General features: G+C 46.0%; 1 protein-coding gene across 4 annotated transcripts in view; it reads right to left on the bottom strand.

Annotated features, from left to right (window-relative positions):
• Positions 1–13,623, bottom strand: part of tasp1 (taspase, threonine aspartase, 1) — a 28,482-nt gene extending 14,859 nt beyond the window's left edge. For 3 of the 4 annotated variants that reach the window (XR_003750535.1, XM_028989162.1, XM_028989159.1), the window contains exons 1-9: positions 13,260–13,623; positions 12,761–12,828; positions 11,851–11,919; positions 11,046–11,166; positions 10,220–10,304; positions 9,367–9,446; positions 6,530–6,636; positions 2,941–3,111; positions 2,410–2,488 (exon numbers count right to left, since the gene is read on the bottom strand). Coding sequence is in view for 3 of the 4 variants with exons in the window: in XM_028989162.1 (XP_028844995.1) it covers positions 2,410–2,488; positions 2,941–3,111; positions 6,530–6,636; positions 9,367–9,446; positions 10,220–10,304; positions 11,046–11,166; positions 11,851–11,919; positions 12,761–12,828; positions 13,260–13,377 (898 nt within the window). In the remaining variant the exon portion in view is untranslated. Of the gene's footprint in view, positions 1–2,409; positions 2,489–2,940; positions 3,112–6,529; positions 6,637–9,366; positions 9,447–10,219; positions 10,305–11,045; positions 11,167–11,850; positions 11,920–12,760; positions 12,829–12,925 lie in introns of all 4 variants that reach the window. The other variant, XM_028989161.1, reaches the window with a different exon arrangement.
• Positions 13,624–13,705: the final 82 nt, after the last annotated feature.

Raw genomic sequence — 13,705 nt, 5'->3', positions numbered from 1 at the left:
CTTTCGTTTCTTCATGTGACAGAATGCATTAGCTGGAAAAGTTAAGTACATGGCCTCGGGTCTTGCCCAGCAGGAATCACAGCAAGACACTGCGGAACAGGGGGGAAAGAAATTACATTTAGCCTTTAAAATATACCCTTACTAAGCATCAGGCGCACAACATTAGACGTTCCAGTTGTCTTCTGGTCCAGCATGAGAGAAATGCTTCCATTCTATGGAACAAAGGCATGTGGACTTCCTGTTGGCAGCCTTTACGTTTCATTCTCAAAGCAATTAAAAACTATAATCAGTTTCATCTTTAAATCCACACAGCATCATCATTACCCTATTTGATCAGAATAAAATGGGTCTTTCTATCTAAAATCTGATTGGTTGAGCTGCACCAAAAATGCATGAGTGGTGCACTGGTTGTGAAACCAGTGTAGTTTAAAATAAAGAGGGTGCTTTAGGTCAATTAATTGTTTATCAAATGCTTTCAGAAAGTCCCTTCACTTTTCTCAACACTGCATAAAGCCACAAACAACTAAACAATGTGACCTTATAACTTCAATACAATTATAAACTCATAGACTAAACATTGATTCCGATGCCAGTCATATTAAATCCATGTATTTAAAAAAAAAAAAAAAAAAAAATCAAGATAATAAACTTATTCATAACTGGAAAAAAAACAAAGAAAAATAAATGGAAAAAGCATATGGCAACCCCCCTCCCCATTCACTTCAGGAATCTGTTGAAATTTGTCTTAATCAACGTTCGCGCCATGTGGGCTGAAAAATGACACCATGTGTCGAGCGGAAAATGAAAGGTGACCGTGCTGAACCTCAGCAGACGGTGTCGGTGCGTTTCGCAGAAGGAACCTTCTCGCTCGGCTCCCACTCACGACGGAAAAGCGTGCCATCATAATCGGGGGAAGGTGGGCGCTACGCCTCTCGTGGCGCCCCTGCAGATTCTCCCCTTCACCTGAACTCACCTGGAGGTGGGATCCCTCTCCCCCTCCCTGGAGCGCCATCGTTTTCTCTGGCCAGACAAGAAAAGTACAACTCCACACGAACACGCGGAGAAAAAAAAAAAAAAAAAACGTGCAGCAGGAATAACACGCCAGCGCCACGCCAATGACCCAAACTCAGCAGGACATGGAGCCAGGCCGGTCCAACGAGTCAACCTGCCAGTTAAACTATAAGCTGTAGGTGAGGAGCATTGCCCACAGAATCCACATTCCCAAAACTCCCATTCCACTAAAATAAGGAATCAAATTCTAAAAAGAACCACATACCACGACAAGCATTCCGAAACGGGATAACTGAACGTAGCTGTATAATCTGAAACATACTGGACCGGTTTCCCGTTCATGGATTAAGCCTAGTCCTGGACTAAAAGCACTTTTAAAATGGAGAACATTGTGAAAGTCTAGGATTAGGCTTTATCCATGAACGGCAAACCGACCCACAAGGTTCAGGTGGTGTTTACGCTGCTCTCAATGTGTGTGTGCCTGTAGTCAACAGATCAACAAGTCAGAGGCTGGAGTAAAATGTTATGATTTTTACTGCTGTCGTTGTCATTCAACAGACTACATGTTGTAGATCAGTACAAGTTTTTATTTATTTATTTATTTTTAAAATCGGCTTTAGTAGTCCCCTAATACTGAATCTGAAATTCAGCCTTGGTGCAGAATTACAGCCACTTTTGGTTAGTCCCAAAATTAGATCTCCCCAGGACGAGCCATTTCGGTGTCTGTAGCTTTAAATGCTAATGAGGAGGAGAGAGGCGGGACGAGGAGGACGAGGAGCCTATACAATGGTGGAATGAACTTTATTCTAAAGAATCTTTTTCTTTAGAGAATATTTAGATTAACTTCTTATTGGCTGACTTGTGTATAGAAACTACAACAGTGTAGTGTAGGCTACATAACGGCCTAAATTCCAGGTCCGGTCATGTGAGCTGCCGCACTCTGAATGGTGAAGCAGAATGACCAAAGCACTCTTTATACATATCGCCATTTCTAGCCACCGCAGGACCACAAACAGGCCAGTGGAATTCGTATTAATGTTAAATAAATAATAAAGTTTTTCACGTCAGGGGAACTACAACAGAACATATATTCTACTTACAGACTATACTTTCACAAGGCACAGACTGCGGGGAAAACGGTCATGAACCCCGCCAGGCATATGAAAACACTGCCTAATCGTGCGCAGAAATAGGACTTACTAACACCATGCGACTGGATCAGCCTAACGGAGTATGTTTGGAATCAAACAGAAAGTACTAATTTATGTTAACATACATTACTAGCACATTCCCACGAGACATAAGTGTTATATAGCTGTAAGTTCAAAGAACTTGGTAGTTCGTAATGAATTTATCATGGTAGATATTTGTGAAATGCAGCATTGCTTGGCAGGATACCTGAGGTGCTGACAGCTGTCGAGTAGGGAACGGCGTTGCCGGCGTTCTGGGCCCAGCAGCCACACCCATAATGAGCAGCCTATAGGATGACAGTACAGGCCATGAACATACAGGTGCCACTCATTGTAGCAGCAACACCACGTGACTGTTTTTAATAACGACTAATAAAAATATAAAAAGCAAAGGGGTTTATGCCATGGTCTAACCCGCCAACATGCCACTGAGCAAAACACCATCCCCAAGGGTGATGGTTAAAAGCAGAGGACACATTCAGTCACCATGTGCTGTGCTACAGTGTTTCACAATGACAATCACTATACTATATACTATATCATACTATACAATATGTTCTGATAAGTCAGTGTAATGCAGTATATATATTAAAATGTTGCTCTGGCAAAAATGAATTTGAGAATTATGATGCAGTGATGACTATTCTTTCTGAGCAATCAGGAGTTATCATCTTAGCTTGAAGCCTTGATGCAAGAGCATGCAGGATAACTAAATGCACAATGGAAAGGACCACCATACCTGACCCACTCTGCCCGGATGCTTCATGGCTAAGCCTCCACTAGACACCGCAGCCGCCACGTTGCCCTCCTGGTCCACCACGATTGCGCCGACAGTGTCCAGACAGGCGGAGCGGTTCTCCCCACAGTCCACTATGGCTCGAACTCTAGCCAGAGACCCAAGATCACGGTCCTACAAAGAACAGAGGCTCCGGTCACAAAGGAAATCGGCCCTTACCACTACCAAAAGGAAAACCTGACAAAAGCAATGATTAAAGAGCGGAGAAAAACGTCAAATAAAAACTGGCACCACCAACAGGATGCTGTCTGAAGCAGCGATTAATCAGGTGATCGGCACGATTAATCACTCGCCGCACCGTGCACCCTAGCGACAGCAGAAAAGCTCAGTTTTCTCACATGTGTTTTCCTTCCCTGATTGCAGCGTGTTTTGGAGAGGGCCTGTTCCGGAAGATTGAGAAGATTGACAAGACTCAGATGACGAATCAACCTTCAGGCACTAGCCACCTTAACAGCTACTAATGCAACTCCAATAGGATTATGCCTACTGGAAGAGGGTGGTAGTAGCCTAGTGGGTAACACACTCTCCAATGAACCAGAAGACCCAGGTTCCAATCCAGCTTACTACCATTGTAGTAACCCTTCACCTTAACTTAACCCAGAGTTGCTTCAGGGAGAGACTGTCCCTGTAACTACTGATCGTAAATCGCTCTGAATAAGGGAGTCTGGTAAATGCTGTAAATGTACTGGACTTTCAGGTCTTAAAGTGGAATTGCACACAATGAAATGTGTCCTCTGCTTTTAACCATCACCCTTAGTGAGCAGTGGGCAGAAATGACAGGCACCCAGGGAGCAGTGTGTGGGGACTATGGGCACCTTGGATAAAAAGTAATTAATTAAAGTAATTAATTTTTTATTATTTTACATTAACGGTGGCGATATCAATGGTGGGACAAAATAAATAATTAAAAAAAAACCTTCTTAGCCTTGTTCGGGAAAAATAAATAAATAAATAAATAAATAAAGTACTACAAGTGGTTCAACCAACAGACACATATTACCATTAATATTTAGAACACATAGTTCTCTAAACCAATCAGAGATCGTGAAAGTGGGGCCCGCCTCTGATTGGTTGGGGTGCAGACATTAGAGTATGTTTGAAAGTGCTGCAGTCAGACAGAGAGGTGAGTAGGCTGGACTGTACTAACATGCTTTGCCCATTATGAGTAATTTATAAATTTTTAAATGCTATTTTTCACAAATCAAAGTTTTTTCATGCATCTATTACACACATTACATGCAGCAATAAATTTACTGGCACAGTATACCTTCTCCCGGCTGCCTTTCAGCAACTGGCAGCATCAAACAGATCATCAGGCCGAGATGATGATCAAGTTCAAGCCCTTAAAACACTTGCACTTTTAATTTCACTTTCAATTGGGGGGGGAAATAAATAAATAAATAATAAAAAAAAGCGAGAAAACCAGAGTGAAATAAATTTCACGCATTATAGCAAATCGTAAGTTAAGTGCATCGTGACAATCTTAAAATCCAGAATCTCCAATGAGTATAATATTACCTATAATCAAAAAAAGGATTCATAATACAGAAATATCTTAAATATATTCAGCCCCAAAAAAATTTACTTTATGAAATAAAAGTACATCCATTATTATTATTAGAATATCCAATTACTAGTATTCACATTAAATAAAGCGGTGATTAAACTAACTACTGAAGAATATAAATCCATAGAGAAGTATAGTAAATAAATCCAGCGCTCGGTTGTATTAATTCAGCCGCTGCGACGACAGCGGAATGTTGAGCTTTAAACTGTGTTGTAACTGTGGATATGACCGTGGAACCCGATCACACGTGCAAACAAAATGGATGAGGCTGCGGCCCATTTCACGCGGCGGAAAAACGAGAAACAGCCGCCAAAATGTGAAATCCTGTCTGCGTTGAAAGGGCAACCTGACAGGCCGGGTTTCCAGAAAGATCATTATCAGCCCTGTAAAGGCTTCTACGAGCCAGATCTGCTAGAACCCATATTTACATTTACAGCATTTACCAGACGCCCTTATCCAGAGCGACTTACAATCAGTAGTTACAGGGACAGTCCCCCCCGGAGACACTCGGGGTTAAGTGTCTTGCTCAGGGACACAATGGTAGAAAGTGGGATTTGAACCTGGGTCTTCTGGTTCACAGGCGAGTGTGTTACACAATAAGCTACTACCACCCATATTTCCTTACATTCGAAGAGTTCACACATGGAACAGGTGCGTCTCCATAAAAACACACATATGCGCACAATTAAATAATGACTCTACCGATGAGATATTTTATATGAAAATACAGACTTGACTAAATCTACTGAAGTCAGTTAAAAAATAAATGAGAGCTAAACAGGAGAATAATTAATTGCCTGAAATCAGGCGCTGTGAAGAACTCAGATCGACTCCAAAAACATTGAGACTAATTGCATTTATACTGAGCATCGTTTAAGCCCCCGAAACACATCAAGTCCAATCTGAACCCAATAACCCGCCGTTACAGGCGCGGCAGTTTAATTTGAACTGATGAGCCTGTGAAATATGCGAAATTACGGCGGGTTAACGCGCGTCAAACTAAAACAACCTTTCACTGCAAACAGATGAGTCTATTAGGACCGTATCCATTCATCTCCATTAACGGCTTTAGAGCAAAAACAGAACCTGAGACTCAACTCGACAGTGAAGCAAAAAGAAATAAAGGAGTCAATAATTTACTTTGTAATTACAGAGAAAAAAAAAAAAAAAAAAAAGTCCCATCTGTGTATTCCATGTTTTCATTTGGGGCAGTGGCGGCCTAGCGGGTAAGCAAACAGACTTGAATCCTGAACCACCAAGGTCGCACTGAAGTGTAACTGTCCCCACACGCTGCTCCCCTGGTGCCTGTCATGGCTGCCCACTGCTCACCAAGGGTGATGGTTAAAAGCAGAGGACACATTTTGTTGTGTCACCGTGTGCTGTGCTGCAGTGTTTCACAATGACAATCACTTCACTTTCCTTTGAACCATTCATGATTTTTGTACGTAACTCCACATGTTCTCATTCATAGTTTTGATGCCTTCAGTGAGAATCTACCAAATGTAAATGGTCATGGAAATAAATGGTCATGGTGGGTCCAAACTTTTGGCCTGTACTGTATATCACATAGACAAATTGTAAGAAATTGCAATTGCTCCCTATTATGCTTTGCAGTTATTATTTACATTTTTAGATTAACTTTAAATGGCCAGAACATTCTTCAGACTGAGACATTGTCTTTAAAATGTTATTGGGAGTTCTATGCTCCCCAATATCTCCGCTCAGCAAGGTTGGATCCAGCTGCCGCTCCCACGTCCCCCCTCCCCCATCTCTAGGTCCCATGGTTTTCGCTCTTTATGAATTCGGCAAGCGTAGATTAGAGGACTGTGCAGATGTCGGGCCTTTTGTCGCCTGGGTAATAACGTGAAGGCGAATGCTGCGGCAGCGCGCTGTTTAAAGCTGGTCCAAGGTGTAGAAGACACAGGGTGGGGAGACGATCCCGCAGGTCCTGCACTTTAAACTCACATTTTCTGCCGCTTGCCGCGCTCTCTTGGTCTGGTAACACTCCGCCTCCACTCGCTCCGCAACCTCCATCTTCCGCTTGTTCCTTCTGTACGCCGACAAGCTGAACTCTGCAACAGATATTTTGATGATCGGTTTGATTCGAGTTGGTGTGAGACTGCAGCAGCCTCGCCCAGGCCACCGTCACCCAGATGCACGGCTAATGAGCGCTTTCGAAAAATGCAAAAAAATCAAAGAGGCCACGGGTTACATGTTCAAGGTAACTCAGACACAAGGGCGCCGCTCGGCATTCGTAGCGCAAGCAGAAGTTGCGATTTGAAATCTATTTTTGGGAGTAAAATGTATGATGTGACTGGTGCGTCTATACATGTTGCTTTTAAAGTGCAGTTATGACTCTCTCCCTATTCATTTAGATAGGAGCCTGGCCTTGTTGGCCCAAAATAGCGGCCCTGGGGCGTTACCAAGATGGCTACCGACGACTACTTTGATTGTAGTGCTTGGATTGTGTGGTTTAAAGTCACTGCAGGTCAATCTGAAGCCTTAACAAAGGCTCCCAGTAAAACGGTGAAAACCCCCTCCAGTCAGGGCAAGGCCGGGGCGCCAGGGGTGGTACCAAATCCAAGCTGATTAATGGAATACAAAAACGGGGGAACCAAGGCGCTTGGGGATTTAATCGGGCTGCAACTCCACTAAGAGGAGAGTTACAAGGACCCGCCCCCGAGTACCTTCTGCTTCGCAGGATGCCCCATGGCACCACGTTCACTGGTCCATTGTAACAGGCCAGAATGTAACAGTCACGAATCGCGATCGAATGTCCGCGTAGCGGAAGCGGATTTTTATCGGCGCCGGGTTCCTCCTCCGACCCACTGTGAGGTTCGGCTGGTAAATCATCCCCCTAAAGCTGCTTACGACTTCGTTTCCCTCAAAGCTGTTAGCAGTAAAGATGACAGGAGGCAGAAAGGGAAAGTGCTAAATGGCTACAGGCATAAACACACACACACACACACACACACACACACACAGAGCTACTGTTTCTCTCAGCGTGTCGCCACACACACACACACACACACACACCAGGTTGTGCAACGTGGCTCCTTGAACGAGGAATGGCTGCGATGGCGAAACACAGACACAGAAGACAGATTTTATTTTTAGTAGTTTTAGGCATAAGAGTGTTTCACCACCTCGCCTCTCCACCTTTAACTTTTACGAGTGAGTTTGGCAGACTAGATTAAAAAAAAAATAATAAAAAATTACAGGGCCACACACACACACACACACACACACACACACACACACACACACACACTGGGTGAGAGCATGCACCATCGCCAGAACTGAACATGCTCTGGATAAACATTCCCATCTTCACGTGTACACAAACACACGATCACACCAGAACTTCACAGTTTATTCCATACATCTAAAAGTCCAAATTACCAACATAACAATGAGAGCCAATCTCCTAACACACACACACACACACACACACACCCCCCCTTATTTGCCTCCTGCCCCACTGAGGACACCAACAACGCAATAACACACTGTTATTTTGAATTACAGGTGTGCAGATAGGAGCTTACCGCAAAGCTGTGCACGTACACACAACCCAAACCTGCCTACAATCAAGCACACACACACACACACAAAAACTGTGCACAAAACTGTGCAAAGAGACAGACCCACCCCGATCAATCCCCGCATACATTCCACCCGCCCTAACTACATGCATTCACACACTTACCCAACACACACACACACACACACACACACACACACACAGTCCGAATTAGTGGGAAAACATCAATAAAGAGCGTGTTTACTTCACTGGTTTAACTGGGAATGGCTGACAGCCTGCAAACACACAGCGACCCGTCCACACTTCAAATCCGAATCCCTGCGCTTTACTGCCGCGTTATTGGAGGAGTAATTGGGGGAAAAGGGTAGCGGCGGAACGGCACAGTTTTCCATCACACAGCATCGCCCGGCACTTTTCAGACAAGTTCTCTTAAGCCTCCGCGTTTCCACATTCTCTCTCCCTGGAACGCTTTGAGTCGCTTAATCTCAAAATGATTAAGCGCGGCTAACAACCCATTTAATGTTGAAGGGAGCGTTTAGCACGGCTGTAAAGACCACAGGCCGGGCGCTGAGCAGAAAGACAATCGGCTGGACCGCCGATAATGCTGGCACGTCACTACTTAAATCAACGCAGCCAGCCATTTTATAGTCATCAAAAATTAAGATCAAACGTTTGTTTTCGACGTGTGCTGTGTAATTATGCAAATGAAGGATACCACCTCACAAATAAAGTAAGTAAATAAATAAATGAGTCCCCACCCTCCCCAGGGATGGGTTTTGGCACCCATGACCCTGAAGTGAGTCAAGCACTCATTCAAAGACACTAACAGAATGAAAAACCAATTACCTGCATTGTATTTAAAATCTTATTTAAATTTTAACATCGAGTATAATAATACACTTTCCATGCATGTCATATTCTAAATTTAAAACTGCAAATATATGACCTTATACTTATGTTATGATTCATTTACATTTAAATCATTTATCAGACGCCCTTATCCAGAAACTTACAATCAGTAGTTGCAGGGACAGTGTCCCCCTGGAGCAACTTAGGGTTAAGTGTCTTGCTCAGGGACACAATGGTAGTAAGTGGGATTCGAACCCGGGTCTTCTGGTTCATAGGCGAGTGTGTTACACACTAGGCTACTACCACCCTGATTCAGGAAAATTATTTTGCTGCAAAGGCTCTTTTAGCGAAATCGTTTTAATAAACTGACGACCGTGACACGTGAGCACCGGGCTCAGCGGATACTCACTGGTTGCCATCTTCTCCGCAGGACACGGCGGGATCCCGTGACTGGCGGCCCAGTGCTGCGCTCCCTTCCCCGCTAAAAAGCTGATGGAGAGAGCAGAGAGAGCACAGCGTTGGCCTTGGCGGGGCGAGAATTGTGCCACTACTCTGGCGGCGGGGCGAGTTCCGAGACAGATGGCGGCCTGGTCCAGTTAAAACAAGCAGTCCGACTTCGAAGCCGCAGAGACGCCATGCAACTAAAGTGCCTACAAGCGACACGCCACACTCTCAAATCTTTTAAAACATTTACAGCATTTATCAGACGCCCTTATCCAGAGCGACTTACAATCAGTAGTTACAGGGACAGTCCCCCCTGGAGACACTTAGGGTTAAGTGTCTTGCTCAGGGACACGATGGTAGTAAGTGGGATTTGAACCTGGGTCTTCTGGTTCATAGGAGAATGTAAGTAAGTGAAGTGATTGTCTCTTGTGATACACAGCAGCACACAGTGAAATTTATCCTCTGCATTTAACCCATCACCCTGAGTGAGCAGTGGGCAGCCATGACAGGCGCCCGGGGAGCAGTGTGTGGGGACGGTGCTTTGCTCAGTGGCACCTTGGCGGATCGGGATTCAAACCGGCAACCTTCTGATTACGGGGCCGCTTCCTTAACCGCTAGGCCACCACTGCCCCATGTTACCCTATGGTGTTACCCACTAGGCTACTACCACCCCAGAAGTACAGGCCCGCCGTAGCGCGCCGCCCCCTAGCGCAGATGTCAACGGGTTTCAAAAACATCCACAGGACGTGTCAAGAGACGTTTACACGGAGGGGAATAAAAGGGACGAGACCACAGCGGAGGAGGAGGAGGAGGGTCACCAGGGAGGGATCCTGCCGGCAGACAGCTTCCCCTTCTGAGCCTCGCTCAGCAACCTTCTGGCCACCAACACCGGGTTCTTGATCCCTGCAGAGAGGACAGAGGCATCGCGTCAACCGAAGCGCTGTCCCGTCCCGTCCTCCCCCCACACTGATATCGATTTGTTGTTCTTTATACTGAATCCTGAAGAAACCAGAGATTGGGTCGCCATTTTATTAACATATAAAGCGAGAAACAATGATCGGTTACCCTAAAAGCATGAAGTCAGCGTAATACCAAATACGGGCAGATTTTGAGGGATAAAAACGTAACTAACTAGGACCAGCTATGGAGGTGTTCGCAGGTGACGAGCAATAAAACGCGCCAGCGGCTATTATGAAAACGTGTGCACAGAAATTGGCATGTGGGATTTTGTTCCGGAACCTCTATCTGATACCCGACCGCCGCTAATGCATCAGCGCCGCTCAGAGAGGAGGAGGAGAGAAAAAAATAAAAAATAAAAAATTTATAATAATACGCTGGCAGCGGAAAGAGAGCCTTTAGGAAAAAGAGAACCTCATGTGCTGGAGACACTCGCCAAGAACCGCTCATTGTGTCATGTACCAATTTTATGGCTGTTACAGTTACTTCATGCCGTATAAAACAAACAATCTGTTGCCGATGCGCGGTTTAATTTTGGATTTATACCGCCGCTCTTTTATTCCCCTACATCACACTCAACTCAATAACTCGAAAGGCACGTCGTACGTGTTTTTATTTAAAAAAAAAAAAAAAAAGCAGCTGAAGCACCTTAACAAAAGCAAAGAATCGGGTTTAAGTCGCACCCACCACTTAAGGCCCCGACGGCCCCGTAATGTAAGGACTTGCCGTCCATGATGCTGGCGTCGCACTCGATCTCTCCCGACAGGTTCAGGTTGGAGCCGGTCCCGGCGTTGGTGAACGGCGAGTCCTGAAATGCCACAAAGCAACACGCTTGACCCAGCCGATGCAACTAAGTGGGGTCCCCTTCAGCAAGTCCATTTGGTTCTGAACACCAAAACTGAAACTTTTGGGTGATCGGATGTCCTGTTTTGTACCAACAGTCAAACACTGTCCCAGACTTTCTACTGTTCCCACATTTACATCGGACGCCATTATCCAGAGCAACTTACAATCAGTAGTTACAGGGACAGCCCCCCCCCCCTCCTGGAGACTCGGGGTTAAGTGTCCTGCTCAGGGACACAATGGTAGTAAGTGGGGTTTCAACCTGTAACTTTGTGGTCTTCTGGTTCATAGGTGAGTGTGTTACCCACTAGGCTACTGCCACTCACACCTTGGTTTGTGATTTCTGGGATCAGAACCGGGTGGCCAGATGCAGACAAATACATGAATGCATTAGGGATTAATGCGGGGGAAGCTACTTCAAAGCACCCAGATCTTTGCCCGATGGTGCAGGAAGTGGAGCAGGCCTCAGGCCAACCCTTAAGAGCCTAGAAGAGTTCCTAATTACGTCTAGATAAAACGTGAAAAGCTGCTGCAGTTGGTGGTGGTTGGGGTGGTAGAGGTGAGTACCTCTACCGCACATTACAGAAACACACTTTTTACCACACAGGTTTAAGTCAGTAGATTAAAAAAAAAAAAAAAAAAAATGTACCTCCAGCTCCACGAGTGCCGCAGTCACCGCTTCCACTGCCAGGGCGCCGGCTCGGAGTCGATCCACGGCCTGGAACACCAGAGTTCACGGGCACGAAAAATTAATTTAAAAAAAAAAATCGGTTAACTCCGTAATCTGCCCCACCACCCCACAGGCGAGAAATTGGTCAAAGTAAATCCATTTTCTGCTCCTGACAACCAGAAGCACAGAGCAAAGTGGGGCGGATTGGAGCACCCCCCCGGCCTGGCGGGCCGCGCAGCGTTCTCGACACATAGCTCTCATTCCCTGGCACAAAGCTCCCGGCGCGTTCTGATCCCGTCCTTTCATCCTGCACCCCGGACGGACTTCAGAGGGCCGAAAGCGCAACGTGAAACGTCACCTATTGTCTTCATCAGCCTCCTCTCAGAAGTGGCTTTAAGAAACCCGATGGCAACCAGAATATTCACCAAAACATCTTACCGTTCACTTCAAATCAATAAGAGTTTACGGAGAGCAAAGCAAATGTCCACATTCTCAAGCAGAACTCTCATCTTAGAAATATACACAACAGTAAAAATAGTAGCACTGCAAAAGACAAAAGCACCATTTTGTGCAACGCTAACTGGACCTCATTAGCCCTAAAGGGCTAAATTCCCTGCGACGTCTGATGAAATCATTCAGTTTCAATAAACTAAGAACTAGTCGGAGATGAATAAGGGTTAAGTGTCTTGCTCAGGGGCACCATGGTAGTAAGCGGGATTTGAACCTGGGTCTTCTGGTTCATAGGCGAGTGTGTTAACCACTAGGCTACCACCACCCTACTAAAACAGACTCCTGAAAGAAGGCTCAAAAATGTACGCAATTCGCTTTTATTCCAAAACCTGAAAGATACGATTGTCACAATGTCTGCTGTGTGGTCCTGGAGACTCACCCTCAGGCAGGCCCTCTTGCAGACATGCTTATACTCCTTAGCTTTGGATTCGGAATGGTACCCCGCACCTGTAAAAGGGTTAAAACAGAACTGTAACGGCAGTAGGGTTGCGTGTTCAGATCCCGTACCATCAAGGTGCCACCGAGGTCCCCTGGAGCAACGTACCGTCCCCACACACCTCTCCACGGGCGCCTGTCATGGCTGCCCACTGCTCACCAAGGGTGATGGGTTAAAAGCAGAGGACACGTTCCGTTGTGTCACCGTGTGCTGTGCGTCACAATGACAAATTACACTTTCACTTTATTTAATCTGTCAGTAGGCGCGTGCACCAAGAAGCTGATTAAATATCAGTCATAACATTAATCATCATGGGTATTGATGCCCAGTACAGTGCTTGTGTCTGACTAATTTAGATGCATAAAAATCCACAGAAATGAGACCCTCTTCAGGGGGTCATGTTGCAAATCTGAGATTTTAGATGAAGACCATCATCACCGACCTGCGTGCACCAGCACGAAGCCCACCGCCCCGCGGTTGTGCGGTCCGGACCCTGGACCGGCCAGGGGCGAGCAGGTCTGCCCCTCGTCCGCCGAGCTGATCATCTTCTCCATGAGCATCGTGGCGTCGCATGCAGGACGACACGCCAGTTCGTGAAGCGGCGTCGACCGGCCGCGATTCTTTTATACCGCAGACGTCGAGCATTTAAACTCAGACGTCGACGTGCGCACCTGACGGTCCGGTGGACGGGGAAGCAGAGAAGTTTGGGAGGCCCGCACACTCACACGACGGCAAACTTTACTTCAGCCCGACGCACGCCTGACGTCCGAACGATCGCGGCGAAAGTCGGCGGCTTCTTCCGAGTCTTAGAGGAGCGCGACGGAAATCACTTCCGGGTTGACGGCGCTCCGCGCGGCCACGTGGTCTCGCTACAGGACCAACGTCAAC

The sequence above is a fragment of the Denticeps clupeoides genome, chromosome 8 (genome assembly GCF_900700375.1).
Source record: "Denticeps clupeoides chromosome 8, fDenClu1.1, whole genome shotgun sequence".
NCBI lineage: Eukaryota > Metazoa > Chordata > Actinopteri > Clupeiformes > Denticipitidae > Denticeps > Denticeps clupeoides.
This window is presented reverse-complemented; position numbering and strand designations above follow the sequence as displayed.